Source organism: Pelodiscus sinensis, chromosome 23 (genome assembly GCF_049634645.1).
Source record: "Pelodiscus sinensis isolate JC-2024 chromosome 23, ASM4963464v1, whole genome shotgun sequence".
NCBI classification, from domain to species: Eukaryota; Metazoa; Chordata; order Testudines; family Trionychidae; genus Pelodiscus; species Pelodiscus sinensis.
In genome coordinates this window covers 7,049,521-7,065,156 of record NC_134733.1, presented here as the reverse complement: position 1 = coordinate 7,065,156, position 15,636 = coordinate 7,049,521, and the positions used below count along the sequence as shown (strand labels likewise).

The following is a 15,636-nucleotide window of genomic DNA, read 5'->3' as shown; positions in this document are numbered from 1 at the left end:
GGCCGTGGCAGCCTTAAGCCAGCCCACATGTGCAAACTGATCTGGACACCTGGAGCTTCTGACGCAGCCCCTCCCCTCCACTGGAACATTCCTCTGTGCCCTTGTCGGGGACATGGCCAGCCTGAGCCCCTGGGGGAGTGTGGCAAAGCAGCAGAGCCAAATGAAAGGCAAAAATATGCCTCCTCACCCACATCACCATTGTGACATATTCAGTTTGGGAAGCAATGCCCCCATGTCCTCCCCATCTCCTATGCAGATGGGAGCAGGTGCCCCCTTGCCCTCTCTAAATGTCCCCCCACCCACAGCCCCCATCAGTTGTGTCCTTGCCAATGTGCCCTCAAAGAGTTTCCAGCTATGTGTGGAATAAATGTTGTTCTGTGCACCAAACCATGTGCAGATGTGCACCACCAATAGAAACACATGCTGCTGGTTGTGATCAGCTGTGGGCGCTCTGCCAGTCAGCTGGGCAGCATCTGAATCTCTCCGGGGTGGCCACCCAAACGCTCAGCTTATAGGGAACACTGGTCCTCACTCTCCACCAGTCCTCACCTCAATTCTGCCCCACCCCTATTCCAAGGTTCCCACACTGTGAAACAGCTGCTATCCCTCATCTCAGGGCTCCTTCCATTGGCTCTCTAGGTTTCTCTGGTCTCAAGATCTGTTCCTGCTAAGTGCCTCCATGATCAGACTCTTGGGTTTGGTCTTCCATGTGAACAGGGGAACCGCTGCATGAGTCTTCTTCCCGGCATGTTTTGTTCTGGCCAATTCTGTGTCTGCACCAGCTCTTCTCCAGTCCAACTAGTGCTCTCACAGGGCTTATGCAGCTGCTGACAGAGATGCTGCTGCTACATTTGCCCGTCCCTAACCGCTGTCTGGCTCTTTAGAATGGCCAGGTGCCCTCCAATTGGATGGCAGCAAATTAGTCATAAGTGACCTGGACTTGTTCCCTCTTCAAGGGCCTATCGTTGACAGCTCAGTGGTCCAAAATGGACCGCCTCTAGGAATGAGGCGTTAGTTCAGCCTTTGCACCCATTCACAAATTGTTGTGTCCGCTGAGAGACAACCAGCAAAGATGCCACATGTTGTGGTAGTTTTTGTGATGTTGGCCAGGAGAAATTGGACTAAGATAATCTTATTTCACAGACACAGTGCAAGAGTCAGCGGATGATAATAACTCTTGACCTCTCTCTTCTCTATTTGATTTAGAGGTGAAATGCTCCATGCCTAATTGCCAATCCCAATCCCATCATTTGTGATTCCCTATTAGAAACCTATTTCTCATTTTATATTTTTTTTCATTGGGCAATGGCTCAAATTAAAACTATGGTTTTTCTGTTCAACAACATGTTCCACCAGCTTGCCAAGCCCAAAACACATTTGTTTGTGCACAAAAATCACTGGTTATGTCTAGAGTGGGTTGGGAAACAATTGTTTCCCTCTGTGAAAATTTTGTTGAAAATGAAAAGTGTTGGTGAACTTTTTGTTGAATTTCACAGAATTTTTTAGCAGAAATTTCTGATTAATCAAAAAGCCATTTTTCATAAAAAAAAAACCCACACAAAATCACCACCACAACGAAACCAAAACCAGAATTGAACCAAAAATCAAAACCAACATGGACATGATGGAAAATTTTTGATTCCCTCTCTACTTAACTATTTCAGATCTTATGCTGTGCACATTACCATGTTATCTAATCACCCACCGGCTCTGAGAAGTGTTTGCCTTAGTGAACCCACTACTGTCGTGGATAAGTTCAATCATTGTGTTGCCCTATGAAAAAGACGACTTTTGAAAAATGTTGTCCTTAGGATTTGCCCTTCATTTTCAAATGTACCAAGTACCCAGAAAACTCCAAAATCTTTGTCATGAAGCTCCCATTTTATTGTATGTCACACATTGCGAAGTGAATTAAATAAATAATTCCTCCAAAGACATCTTTTAAATCTTTTTTTTTTTAATGTATAACAGTTATGCCTGAGTTACAGAGAGACACCTACAGGCAGCAGGTAGTTAAAGCAAATACCAGTTTCTCTTTCTACTCTACTACTCCATATAGCTGAATAAATTATGGTGCGATTATATATATACACACACACGCACGCACGCACACACGCGCGCACACACACACACACACACACACGCAGACACATGGAGCAAAATGGCTATGAGTCACACACAGAAGCAACATATCCGCAGTTACTAGGAATAAGGAATGTTCTATAGTGCTATGTAGATACTACCCAGATGGGTATATGGAGGTGTTAAGAATGATGTGTTAGAAGCATTAAATACACAAAGTCTCTGAGCAACAGAGGCTAATCTGCTGAGCTGCAGAATGTCGTGAGAGAATGTCCAACATGGTCTCGGAATGGTGCCGGTGGGTGGGGAGATAAAGCAAACTCATTACTTCTTTTCCCACAAGGATCTTGTTCACAGGCATGGAGGAAAAAAAAAATCAGCCGGAGAGAACGTCCACTGGATGTGCCCTTCGGTTGGTTTGTTGTCATTAAGCGCGCGATTTGTTTGGGTTCCCAGAGGCGTCCCTGCGTCCCCAAGATTGGAATGTCTGCTCATGGCCAGTTCATTTCACTTTCAGTTTCTGGCCAGACGTTCTCTAGGCTCCCATGAGTCTGATGCTTGCTCGTTGCCACGTGCTGTGGTTCCACCGTCCTAGCGCGTGGCCTTTAAAGCGTCTCTCCCTCCATTTTGCTTCCCCACCCCGTTCTCCAAGTTTGTTTTTTTAATTTGCCAGAACTGAGCTTGGCAATCCATAAACCAAACCAAACCAAAATCTTTTGACTTTCATACATTAATGTTCCTTAAAAAATTAAAAACAAAACAAAAAAACAACCCCCCCCAAAGCAAGCCCATCCCACCCCAAAGATTCTGGAATGTATTTTGAAAAGACACAATATGTAAATTTCTACAGTTTGCCCCATTTTTTTTAAACTAGCACGGCACTCACTGTGTTTTTAGTATATAAAAAAACTCAACTTTCTATAAACATACAGCACATGACCAAATTTCCAACTAATGTACATAAGTGCGACCTCAGGAGGAGAGTCAGAGAATAGCTATTCATTTGGGGCATTTTTCACATTCCTCTAACAATTCTATTTACAGCAGCAGCCAGGATGCTTGTGGACTTTCTGGTGAAGGTGATTTGGAAACAGAATTCTATAATGCTCCCTCTTTTTAAGACTTTTATTGTAGGCTCCTGCACTCTGGCTCTTAGCTTAACTGAAGTTGTCTGTTAACAACATACCCACTGCTGGAACCTGCTTCTGCAGTTGAGGGTCACCTGGCAGACTGGGAGCTGTTGTGTGTCTGTTGCTTTTGTATTTATGCACGCAGAAACAGAACGAGGTGGGGAAAAGTGGAAGTGCACCTTTTTGTGGGCAGGATCGGGGCCAGATGTTTCTTGTTACAGGCTGGGTCTTACCTGCTGGTTGTACTGTGTAGCAGGTGACAAGAAATCAATTTGGTCAAAAATGGCTTTAATTAGTTGAAGTATAAAAGAGCTTTTAGGATTTGGGATATAACGAGGCTTTTTGATTGGTTGCCAGTGATAACAATGCTCAGTTAATGCAGGTAACTAACATTTTTCGTTTGTACAGTCCATTTCCTAAAAGCACCAAGACATACCATTGTTCATTCCTAGGGCATGGCAGGCTTTCTTGGGTGCTTATAATCACTCAGCTGTCAATATTTTTGCTGATGAATGCAGCTCGTGGCATGCAATAAAATCTTCTCCAAAAGCACGTGTCCTATTGCTGCAGCAGGACTTACTGATGTCTGTTCAAAAACTACAGGTAACCATGCAGTACTGGAGTAGGATAAAATGGATGTTTTACCCCATCGGCTAGCTCATAGAAACACCTAGCATTTGCTTTGAGTTTCCAGATGTTCCTTTGGAGTGGGGGTGTTAATATTATTATAGTTATTGGAAGGGACCTTCAAGCCAGATGTGGAACTCAAAAGTCATTTCTTCATTTTAGATCCAAACCAAAAAATCACATAACTCTTCATTTTCCTTTCCTACCATGCTGGCTTCAGACAACACCTCTTGTCTAACATATCTCAGGTTTCCAGTAAGCACTAAGAAGCCAGTGTGCCCGTCTTCATCAATGCCTGCTCTATAGGCTGTCTTTAGCCTTGGAAATGGCATTGTGAAATGCATGTTTTTAGTGCCAGACCTCACGAAAGTTCTATTCTCCTTGGAAATCCTCCTGTAGTCAGAGGGGTGGCTCTGGAATCACCGTTTTATTCATGGAAGAGTTGGACGAGCGAAGGAGGGATTTGGATTTTCAGTAACCATCACTGCAGAGGATTCTCTGAGTGTGATTGTCAGTGTCCCAGCTACTGAACAGCAGTGTGCGTATATAAAGAAGAGAGATGAGTCTAGCGTGTTAAAATGCTTTGAGGCATTTGGAACAACAAACCCCAGTGAAGAAGTGTGGGCTGGATGAAAGCCAGGGATGGGGTCTGATGAAATACAAAGCAACACATGAAGCAAAAATCTGCTTTGACTAAGAACTGGCAGCTTGCCTGTGTGGCCTGCTGGGTCCATAGTAGTTGGCAACTTTGTAGGTTAACAATAAAATGCAGCCAAAAGCAAGGCACCAGAAAGCCTGAGACTGCCCAGAAGATGTGGGGTCAGATGTAAAGACCAGGATGGATGGTTTGAGGGAAATGCCAAAAGAAGGAGCTGAAGGATGCAGAGAATGGCTGGAATGATTTCGTTGGGGTTGGTCCTGCTTTGGGCAGGGGGCTGGACTTGATGACTCCTGAGGTCTCTTCCAGCCCTGGGATTCTATGATTCTAGGAACAAGTCTGCCCTCTCATCTACCTTTTAATCATCTGCCCCTGGGAGGCAGAAACAACATCCTCACACTTCTCTCAACTCCACTGAAGGAATGTCTAATACAGACACCAGAAAGCTGTATATGGCTGGCCCTGCATGCACCATGTGCTGCCAATCCAATGAATGTTGGGCCTTTCAAATCAGTCACTGGCTGGCACAAAAATCTGTGCATCATTTAAAGGAAAGGCACAAGACAGATTACTTGAGTGGCAGCTTTCCCCATCCTCTACTGAGTGATGAGCAAACAGCAAGTGTACTCTTGCAGGAGAGACATTTAAATGCAGCTAGAGGGTGAAGAAAGTCTAAATGGCCAGGGATCTGTTACAGCATTTTATTGGGATGGGTGAGGGTTGTGACCACACCCTATAAATACATTGAATGAACCCCGTGTGGTTCATGACTCAGACGTAAGAGGGTTTAGCTGAACATTGAACTGAGCAGGATCATGGATTGGGATAGAGGAAAAGAGTGCTGTATGCTACAGAAAAGTGGGAGGCAAATCTGAAAAAAACCCAAACAGTCGGCGGCCTAGAGAGAATCCACCTTTCAAATAATCACAGACATGTGAAGAGAAGGGACCAGATGCTGGTGAAAAGGAAGAGAGACTTAAGGTGAGGGACAAGTACTTCTCCTGGTAGGCTGGGAAATAAAGAATTGTGTGGATGAGGACACAAGAGTCTTTCTTCCTCTCTATAGTACAGCACAAATAGCTACATTCTGTGGGTTTATGCCTCTCTGTCTCTGGTCAGTTGGAAACAAACTTGTGGTCAGAACTTTCCTATAGTCCTCTGTCTGCTCCATGCCTGATGCACACTCCAGTTTTGTGTGGCACTGTGCCTTAGCGACTGCGCCTCCTCCAGACCTGCAACTAGCTCGTCATTCAGCCCTTCAATTGATGGGAGACAGCCCTGACAGGTGCCTTCAGAACAAGTCTCCTTTCATTTCCATCACGTTCTAGCAGCAGAAGGACCCGGTTTTGAAAGCTGAAGTACATCCAGCGAGGCCAGACGCAGGCTCTGCTCGAGTGCCCCTCCCTCGCAAGGCATCGCCGGCACACACAACCACTCTCCCTCCCTACCAGGATCTAACTTGTGGCGCAAAAGAAGGTTCCGGCAACCCCCAGCCTACACACTGCCCATGCCAGTCCTCCACGTGCACATGCGCCAACATTTCCTGCTGAATCTTCTGCAGCTTTTGGATGCAAGTGGCTTTCAGTCAGCTCCCCACCACCCTGTCAGGATCTAGTTCATGGAGCATTGCCCAGGCCTGCCCGCAACTTCTCCTAACCCTGCTCAGCAAATGACGTTTACACTTTCCAAAGGTCCCCGGGTGAAGCATTGACGGCACCCATCAGATCCCACCCATGCTGAGCAACACCCCTCCTGGCTTTTTCATTGCTATGGGATCCCATCAGCAAGCGCGGGAAGGGGAGCGCTCTGCTGTAACTTTCATTTGTTTTTGAAACCCCTTCTTGGGTTTGGTCCAAAGGTCTGATGGTCCCGAATTACATGATCAGCTTGGTTACTCTTTCTATACCACGTCCACCGATTTACTACAATAAAAAAGGGGGAAACATTAAAAACAAATATTTTACAAGAGAAAAGAAATTCAGCGTTGACTGTGCCAACCACCAAGATCAATGGAAAGTCATTAAGTGTGGGCACTATGCCACGCTGGCCAGGTGGGCTGGAGAGAGGGCATGAACATTAGGGTTAATAAATGTGTCCAACCCATTGTCTCTGGCCACAGAAGGAGTCACGGTTAAAGAAGCTGGGTTGGCAAGAGTGCTCAGTAAGGAACTGGATAGATGGAGAACCATCCCTACTCTTTCCCATCTCCTTCACAGCTTGAGTTGGTGCAGGGTGGAGGAGATGAGGGAAGGAGCGGGGTCCGGATAGAGGTGGAACCCTGGAAGGCTGCTGGTGGTGTTTTCTCCGGTGGTACCAGGTTGCTGGAGTAGGTTGTTGGCACAGACGGATTCTTCAGTAAGCCTGGCCTGTCTCTACTGGTAGGAGGCCCAGCACTGCTGAATGTTCTCCCAGTTTCATCCTGCGCTGGGTAGACAGGCTCACATTCTTGGCCAAGTAGTCGACAGCAGCTGGGGGGGGGAAAGGAGGGGAAAACATCCAGTTAAAAGAGGATAAGAAACAAGACCGGCCAGGGGGGAATCGCCAACAGACAGGCCCAGCTATGGGGGTGGGGGGAGTCACAAACACACATTCCCCACCATGGGGAGCAGTCACAGGCAGAGAGACCCTGCCACAGCGGGGAGTCACAGATGCATGAGCATCCCCGCAGAGGGAGTTGGAGATGTGTGCGCCCCGCTGTGGAGAAGGCAGAGTCACGAACACAAAGGGGCCTGCTGAGGCAGCGTGGGGAGAGAGACAGGTCTCGCCATTAGGTTTGTGAGAGACAGGCCCGGCCGCAGGGGGAGTTGCAGACAGACAGGCCCTGCCACAGAGGAGCCCCGCTGCAGAGAAAGCCGCAGACAGGCTGGCCCTGCAGAGGGGGTAGTTGCCGACACACAGGCCCTGTCATGGGAGGAAATTCACAGATGGACCCGGACCCTTTTAGAGCCGCCTGACACAGGAGAAGGCCCTGCAGGAGCTCAATGCAGCTGTTGCCTTCACAGAACTTTGCACACGTTGCTATAGATGCACTGCAAATGTCTGGAAAAAGACAAGATTTCCCCATCACCCACGGACAACAGACTCTCCTGGGCAGCTGCCTAAGGATGAAGGCTGAAGAGCAGGACAGCTGGTTGGAGCGCAGAGATCTCCACGCTCAACTCCCTGTGCTACCTCTCAGCCACAGAGCCCAGGGACTGATCTCAGTTACACGGGTGTAGACTATTCCACTCGTTTCAGTGGGGCTAGCCCAGTGCGAGTGAGCTTAGAATCTGACCCACACACTGTCTGTCGATACCTCTCTGATCATTTCACGCCCTGGGAGAAGCCTCTGTTGATCATCTTTAGCGTGGAAGACACCCTGGCAACGCCTGAGGCGATGCTGGCACTCCATAGCCCAAGTTGCGACCAAGTTCTGGATCCACAGACTGCCCCGTGGACTGACGGGGAAGAGGGACAGGGCAGGATGGTGATACTGCTCATTAGCGGAGCTTCAGTCAAAGTCTCTCTCTAGCTATAACATCTCAAATTAGATTAATAAAGAGCTGGCAGGAGATGCACCATCGGTGCCAATGAGTAAACAAATTTCAGCCATCAACATCTTGTCAGATGCCTGCCCCAAAGGGGGTCCCTTCCAGAGACAAATTCTTATTAGACTTGTCATATCTATTAGAATTCCTTTCACGCTTCTGCGTTCCATCACCGGCATCATTAGCGTGGCTCCGGCCTCTGGGAACTGCAAGGACCGCATTAATCTGGCACCCCTGCTCCACACCGGCTGGGACAGAGCCTCTATGTGTGAACGTTCATAGCTTGGTACACGGAAGCGGCAAATGGACTCCGGCACAGGGTGACGTTACACTGAGGTGTGAGGGGCAGCCTGAGGCCTATGAGGGAGTTCAGTCTCTGAAGTGGCCAGTCTGACGGGACCAACAGCCTGAGAAATGTGGGGTGGATGAAGACGCGTGGAAGATTCTGGAAGAACGAGATTCCCATGAAACTAGTTTGCTTGGTCCTAAGGCTCAGCCCTTAATAGTTGTGCTGAGGCACAGATGTACTTGGTGGGTGTGTGCATGTGAGATGGGCTAGTGGACCACATTCATACCTGACCCATGGCCATATTGCCCATACAATTGGCGGTGCTGTGGTATGGGGCTGGGAGAGTATTTGTGTCTATGCCTATGCTGGTTTTGTGCATCCATCCTTATGTATATCCCACATAAGGGGACATTTGTGCAAGACACGGACTCTGGCGGACTTGCTGAGGGAGGGAAAGCCAGACAAGCTGGGAACATTAATTCTCTGGGGGAATTAGTATGTTCTAAAGGTTGGTCAGAAATTGCTCTTCCTTGGGCTTCACTAAGGCTATGTCCACACTGCACAGTTATTTTGGAATAAGCTATTCCGGAATAGTTATTCCAAAATAGCTTATTTCGAAATAGCACGTCTACACTGCAAGGAAGCCTCAAAATTTGTTCAACGCAGGCTTCCCTAATGTAGACGTGCTATCTCGATTAAGAGCCCCAGGAGGAATAACTCCTTGTAAGGGGCTATTTTGAATTATCAGAAGTGGAGCTTCTACACACACCTTATTTCAAAATACCTATTTTGAAATAGGCGCTATTCTTCTTAGAATGAGGTTTACAGAATTCAGAATAAGCCATCTGTTATTTCAAAATTATCTTGAAATAACAGAATTGCTGTGTAGACGCTTGCATAGTTATTTCGGAATAACTTTGCTGTGTACACACACCCTTAGTGACAGAAATGCAGTGGCATTATTATTAAAAACCCAACAAACAACCAGTAAAAACCACCCAACAGTCTCATTCTGGTCTCCTAGGAAGGTTTGCTGCCAAAAATCAGAGTCATGTTGTGTTGATTTAATAGTGTGGAAATGAAAACAAAAAGGAGCATACAGGTGTGCGCATGCGTGTATGCATTGTGCTGTATACTCACAGTCCTCGCTGACTATGCCAGGTATTGCATGTGCTCAGACAGATGGATCATGTACTCTGTAAACCTGCTCCACGGCCTATTGAAATCCGTGGATTTTTGAGCAGGTCCTGTACAAGGCAGCATATACTTAGGGATTTTGCAGTTTCAGATACATCTCATCTTAACACACACAACAGTGGCATAACATAGCTACCGGCTGAAAGGCAGGCGTGTCATATAGGCATTGCTGGTCCTTATCTACAAGACTGTTCATCTGAATGGGAGTGATTCCAGTTCCCAGCAATGGGAAGACATACTGGGGATTCAGTGTGTGTGAGTGATTCCAGTTCCCAGCAATGGGAAGACATACTGGAGATTCAGTGTGTGTGTGTGTGTGTGTGTGTGTGTGTGTGTGTGTGTGTGTGTGTGTGTGTGTGTGTGTGTGATTCCAGTTCCAAGGAATTGGAAGACATACTGGGGATTCAGTGTGTGTGTGTGATTCCAGTTCCCAGCAATGGGAAGACATACTGGAGATTCAGTGTGTGTGTGTGTGTGTGTGTGTGTGTGTGTGTGTGTGTGTGTGTGTGATTCCAGTTCCAAGGAATTGGAAGACATACTGGGGATTCAGTGTGTGTGTGTGTGTGTGATTCCAGTTCCCAGCAATGGGAAGACATATTGGGGATTCAGTGTGTGTGTGTGTGTGTGTGTGTGTGTGCACGTTAAAAACTTCTCACCATACCTTCACCTCAGGAACAGGAAGGGACCCTTTGTGGCTGGCTACCTGAATGTCTCTGGAGAGCGTGGCACCTCTGGTCTAACAGTATGAGATTTTTTGCTGGGCACCGAACGTTTGGGAGCCTGGATTCTGCTTGAAATAAACCGGACAATGTTCCCACGGCAAATTGAGTCCCATAGATTGAACCGCAAGCTCAAAACCGGACTTTGAAATTGGATGAAAGTCTAAACCCTCTGCAGAAAAGAATGAGACACGAGACAGAAACAAAAAAGGGGAGACAAATAAAAGAATATCCAGGGACTGGAGAGGGTGTTTTCACGGACACAGAGAACCCCAAATAGGAATCCCTGCAGCAACACAAGACAAGTGTTTCTTTCTCTTTTCCTCTCCTTTTTGATCTTCCTCGAGGCTTTTCTCAACTCCTTCTTATTTTAAACTTTTATTCCTCCTCCTCCCCCCTCCTTTTTTTTTAACACACATGGGGTGTGACTAACGTCCTGCCCGAAGGGATCTTTATTGGAAATACATGGTATTGGAATTTGTTTAAGATTTTTATCAATAGCACGTGTGTCCAGTCTTGCGTCCAGAGGTGAGGGGAGGGTCAAGGGGTCGCAGATCAAGCTCCCTAAAAACAAAAAGAGGAGGGGCCAGGGGGAAGTGGCTATTGATCCTGTCTGCCGCCACAGCCGGTTCTTATTTAGCCATAGAAGTTAAAGACATTAAAGGGCTGTGACGGAGCGGGGAATAAAAAGCCACGGCCGAATGGAAGGAAAGGTCACTGAGGACAAGCCATAGGCAAGCTGGAGAGTTAGGGGAGGAAGAGGATGCACCTTTAACCCATTGCGGGTCACTCTCTCACAACACACACTTATTATTAGTTTAACACCGGCAGGTGAGCCCTCTGCCGGGTCTCCAGTGCTTTTGTGACCCAGTCATTCTAGAGGTGAAACAGATCCTCCCACCCGCTGTCTTTTGGGCCTGATCCAAAGTCCATTGAGAGATTCCACATGATTTCAGTGAGCCTGGGCTCAGGGGGCAGACCCTTGACACTCTGGGCTTGGATGCTCAGACTCCCTGACACTGGTTTTGGTTCAGGGATGCGCCATCTCCCAACCGTCCAATGTCAAATAAATCAAAGCTGGGTTTAGCTCCAGATCTACCTGTCTCTAAAGCTTGAGTGTGTTCACACACGGGACCCTGATTCTGGTCTCTCTCTAATTTTCCTACAACCAAAACCGGGCTGACGAGGTTTTGCCAAACGAATCCTAATCCTCAGTGTTGCTCAGCACGAGTTGCAAGAGTCACAGGGTATGTCTACACTTGCACCCTAGGTCGAACTAGGGTGCAAGTGTAGAGATACCCACAGACTCCAATAACAACGAGGAATCCTGTGGCACCTTATAGACTAACAGATTTATTGGAGCATAAGCTTTTGTAGTTTACATGCATCTGACGAAGTGGGTCTTTGCCGATGAAAACTTATGCTCCAATAAACCTGTTAGTTTATAAGGTGCCACAGGACTCCTCATTGTTTTTGCAGATTCAGACTAACATGGCTACCCCTCTGATACTAGACTCCGATACAAAATCTTCTTGAGTGGCTGGGACCTCTTTCCCCCTGCAACCTCCCCCTGCCCCGCCCCCACACTCTCTTGCGGCAACAAGTGAGATCTGATGGCCCTGACCTGCCGTGGTCACAAGGGAAGTGGTGGCATAAAAAGCCCAGTAGCTGTGAAGCACTAAGGTTTGGAACTGGCACCAGACTTGGAATGACCACTTTAGTTCCACAAGGACTCCTGGATATGTCACTTGTGAAACACACACGTGCCTGGCAATTTCACCCCGTCAGCGTGGATTTCAAAAGACCTTTGTCTCAACCATTGGATGGTGATTTCCCAGGATCTGCTGAGCCAATATTTCTAGAAGGAGACTTCAGGAAGGAATGTTTCAGCAGAATCTGGAGACAGTGTGGTAGTAACATCAGAACTGTTTTTCCCTCAAATCCTACAACTGAAAGGGACCTCGAGAGGTCATCAAGTTCAGTCCCCTGCCCTCATGGCAGGACCAAGCACCATCTAGATCATCCCTGACAGGTGTCTGTCTAACCTGTTCTTAAATATCTCCAGTGATGGAGATTCCACAACCTCCCTAGGCAATTTATTCCAGTGTTTAACCACCCTGACAGGTAGGAAGTTTTTCCTAATGTCTAAACTAAACCTCCCTTGCTTCACTTTAAGCCCATTGCTTCTTGTCCTATTCTCAGAGGCCAAGGAGAACAATTTTTCTCCCTCCTCCTTCTAACACCCTTTTAGATTCTTGAAAATTGCTCTCATGTCCCCTCTCAGCCTTCTCTTTTCCAAACTAAACAAGCCCAGTTCTTTCAGTCTCCCTTCATAGCTCATGCTTTCTAGACCTTTTCTCATTTTTATTGCTCTTCTCTGGACTTTCTCCAATTTCTCCACAACTTTCTTGAAATGTGGTACCCAGAACGGGACACAATACTCCAAAAGAGGCCTAATGAGTGCAGTATAGAGTGGAAGAATGATTTCTCGTGTCTTGCTCACAACATTCCTGTTAATGCATCCCAGAATCATGTTTGCTTTTTTTGTAACAGTGTCACACTCATGTTTAACTGGTGGTCCACTATGACCCCTAAACTCCTTTCAGCAGTACTCCCTCCTAGACAATCACTTCCCATTCCCAGTCAACAATTTCTGAATGTTGGGAAAGGCATATTTCCTCCATTCATTCAACCATCCAACCATTCCTATCCTGGAGGGAATAAAAACAATAATTCCTATGCCTGTGAAATTCCAGAACCTACCCACACGTTGTGGACCTGCTGGCATGGAACGGAGTTCAAATAAAAGGGCTAGAGAAGCTCATTTGGTTTAGTTTTTGTTTCTTTGCTGCTTGGATTCCGTTCCCAATAGGTCTGCGTGTGTAATAGCAGAGGCCACGTATCCACCTGTGTGTGTCTGGCATGAGTCTCCTCTGTTTAACAAAGCCCCAAAGCTGAGAGGGTGTGTCACCTGAAGCATCTACCTAGTGGAACCCTTGGTAGTTTATGTAGCTTGCATGACTTTAAACAGATGCTGAGATTCTGCTTTAAATGAAATCTGAATTCAGGGGAAAAGCAAGTTCCTGACCCTCGTGAAGGTGAAGAGCATTTCCAAACAGGAACTGAAGGAAAACCAGAGCAATGTTACCTTCCTGTGGTTTCATAGGGCCTGAAACAATGGCTCAGAGAGGTGTAAAATCCTTGGTCCTCTCTAAATCTCATTTAGTCAAACCAAACTGACATTTTATGGCAAGCTACTGTATCGCTGATCATGTCAGCAGCTGGAATGTGGAAGGGGGTAGGAGGGAAGCCCCAGGGGGGTTGGAAACAGGTGTTTTTGCAAGGAAGCCTCCACGGAAGAGCAGCAGAGACTTAGGAACACAGCACATGGAGGACAGGAAGGCAAGTACAAGTTGTTTTATATCCCTGAAGAGCTGCACTGATGGACTCTACAGGGAGTCATGGCTCACTCTCCTTGGACAGAAGCAGGGTCACTATGAGGTCGGACCTTTTAGGGTGCAGGAGTAGGAGATGGGGAAGCAGAGGGATCCTGGAGGTACCCTTCTTCCTCCCACAAGATAAACATTTCTATTTAATGTCTTTCATCCCAACTTTTCCAATAGATGGCAAGCGGGCGACCCTGTACTGAGCACAGACAGAGCAGGATGGTGTCTGGTGGGTCATTCCCTAGAGATTAATTCTCTGTACAGACATTCATGGGCATCCTTTCCTGAGGGCAAAGCCAATCCCGCATCTGGCTGCTGGTTGCTCTATCCCAGCTCCCCTTGCACCTAACTCTGCTTAAGTACAGCCAACTCTGGTGGGAGCGATACTCACTTTGTCCATACTGTCCATACTGGTAGCTGGCCACAGGGTCCACACTATAACCAGTGGTGCTGTAGGTGGGAGGGCAGTAGGACTGCGAGGTGGGGAGGCTGTCAACGGACTTGATAGAGTCGCTCCGCTGGCTGCAGCTGGCAGAGATGGAGTTGGTGGTGTCCAAACCACCATGGAGGGGCGAGATGGAGAAGTCAGCCTGGGGCTGCGGCGGAACCCCGCTCGGGTTGCTCAGGATACTCATCACCTGGGGAAGCAAAGGGGGAAAGCATGTGCATGGGCTCAGGAAGAGCGTGTGCTTAAACATCGCTGGATCTGCCTTCAAGTGGTCTAGGGCCAGCCAATAAATGGGGTGGCTAACTCGTAATCGTTACCGTGCCACTGCATGGGACAGTGAACCACAGTAGGGCTATGTCTACACTCGCGGCTTCTTGTGCGAGTAATATGCAAATGAGGCTAAGCGTGGAATATTGCCGAGCCTCATTTGCATAGCTAATGAGCCACCATTTTTTTCAGAAGAGGCTCTTGCCTCTTGTCTATACTGCCCCTTCTTGCGCAATGCCGTTCTTCCTGTCAAGTAATAGGTGTAACGGCATTGCGCAAGAGGGCTTTTCTTGCGCAAGGGGCAGTGTAGATGCTCCTTCTTGCACAAGAGCCTCTTCTGAAAAAAATGGTGGCTCATTAGGTATGCAAATGAGGCTGGGCGATATTCCATGCGTAGCCTTATTTGCATATTACTCACGTAAGAAGCTGCAAGTGTAGACATAGCCTAGGTGTGTGGGTTACATACTTCCCCCAGGTGAGGAAGCATGTCCCTGAGCTTGCAAGACCCAGTTGAGATTCCGGACAAGTCCCCACTTGTAACCAACACCAGGAAGATTTGAACCCGGGACCTCTAGAACTTAGTATAGGAGCCTCTACCCTCTGAGCTAAAAGCCAGCTGGCTCCCAGCCCCTGCTGTAGAGGTCTCTTGGTCTTATCTGTTGCTGTGGTCTAAGTGCCACTGCATGGGACAGTGACCCACACTAGGTGTGTGAGTTACATACGTTTGCCAGATGGTGCCAGATTGAAAGTCCTGGAGAATAGAGTGAAATAAAGGTAGAATGCAGATCAGTTGTTCTCATGAGATTTCCGTGATCCTGGGCCCCCATCTGAACCAGATCTGAATAATCACCTCCCTGTTTTGACTCCAGCTGGGAAAACCCTCTCCTTCCTCAGGAGCCCAGGCGAGGCAATGGGGGTTAAATTGTTGTGACTAGTCCAGCCCCTCTCAGTGTTATACATTTGATAGTAAAATGCAATGAAGGCTACCCATAAACCTCTGTGGGGCCATAAACACCCTTAGTTGATTGGATGGAGAAAATGCCTGTTCAAAGAGACCCCCTCTGTAAAGCCAACCGGGTCAATCTGCCTCTAGGACTGGGAAGTGGGGCCCCGATCCTGAAAAACCTTGTGCACCTGCTTCACTTTACCACCGCGTGCCGTTGTCCTGAAATCCGCCCGGTGACTCATGTAAAGTGACGCACGGGCGCGAGTGTCTGCAGGCTGGGAGCCCGGATGAGGAGCGGGG

The 15,636-nt window shown here is 47.6% G+C and overlaps 1 protein-coding gene across 7 annotated transcripts in view; it reads right to left on the bottom strand.

The window, feature by feature from the left end:
* Positions 1 to 1,937: 1,937 nt before the first annotated feature.
* PAX7 (paired box 7) overlaps positions 1,938 to 15,636 on the bottom strand; it is a 177,090-nt gene continuing 163,391 nt past the window's right edge. For 3 of the 7 annotated variants that reach the window (XM_075906838.1, XM_075906837.1, XM_075906840.1), the window contains exons 8-9: positions 14,067 to 14,313; positions 1,938 to 6,965 (exon numbers count right to left, since the gene is read on the bottom strand). In XM_075906838.1, the coding sequence (XP_075762953.1) occupies positions 6,850 to 6,965; positions 14,067 to 14,313 (363 nt within the window). In that variant the 3' untranslated portion in view covers positions 1,938 to 6,849. Of the gene's footprint in view, positions 6,966 to 10,000; positions 10,402 to 14,066; positions 14,314 to 15,636 lie in introns of those variants that run through there. The other 4 variants (XM_075906834.1, XM_075906836.1, XM_075906833.1 and 1 more) reach the window with 4 other exon arrangements.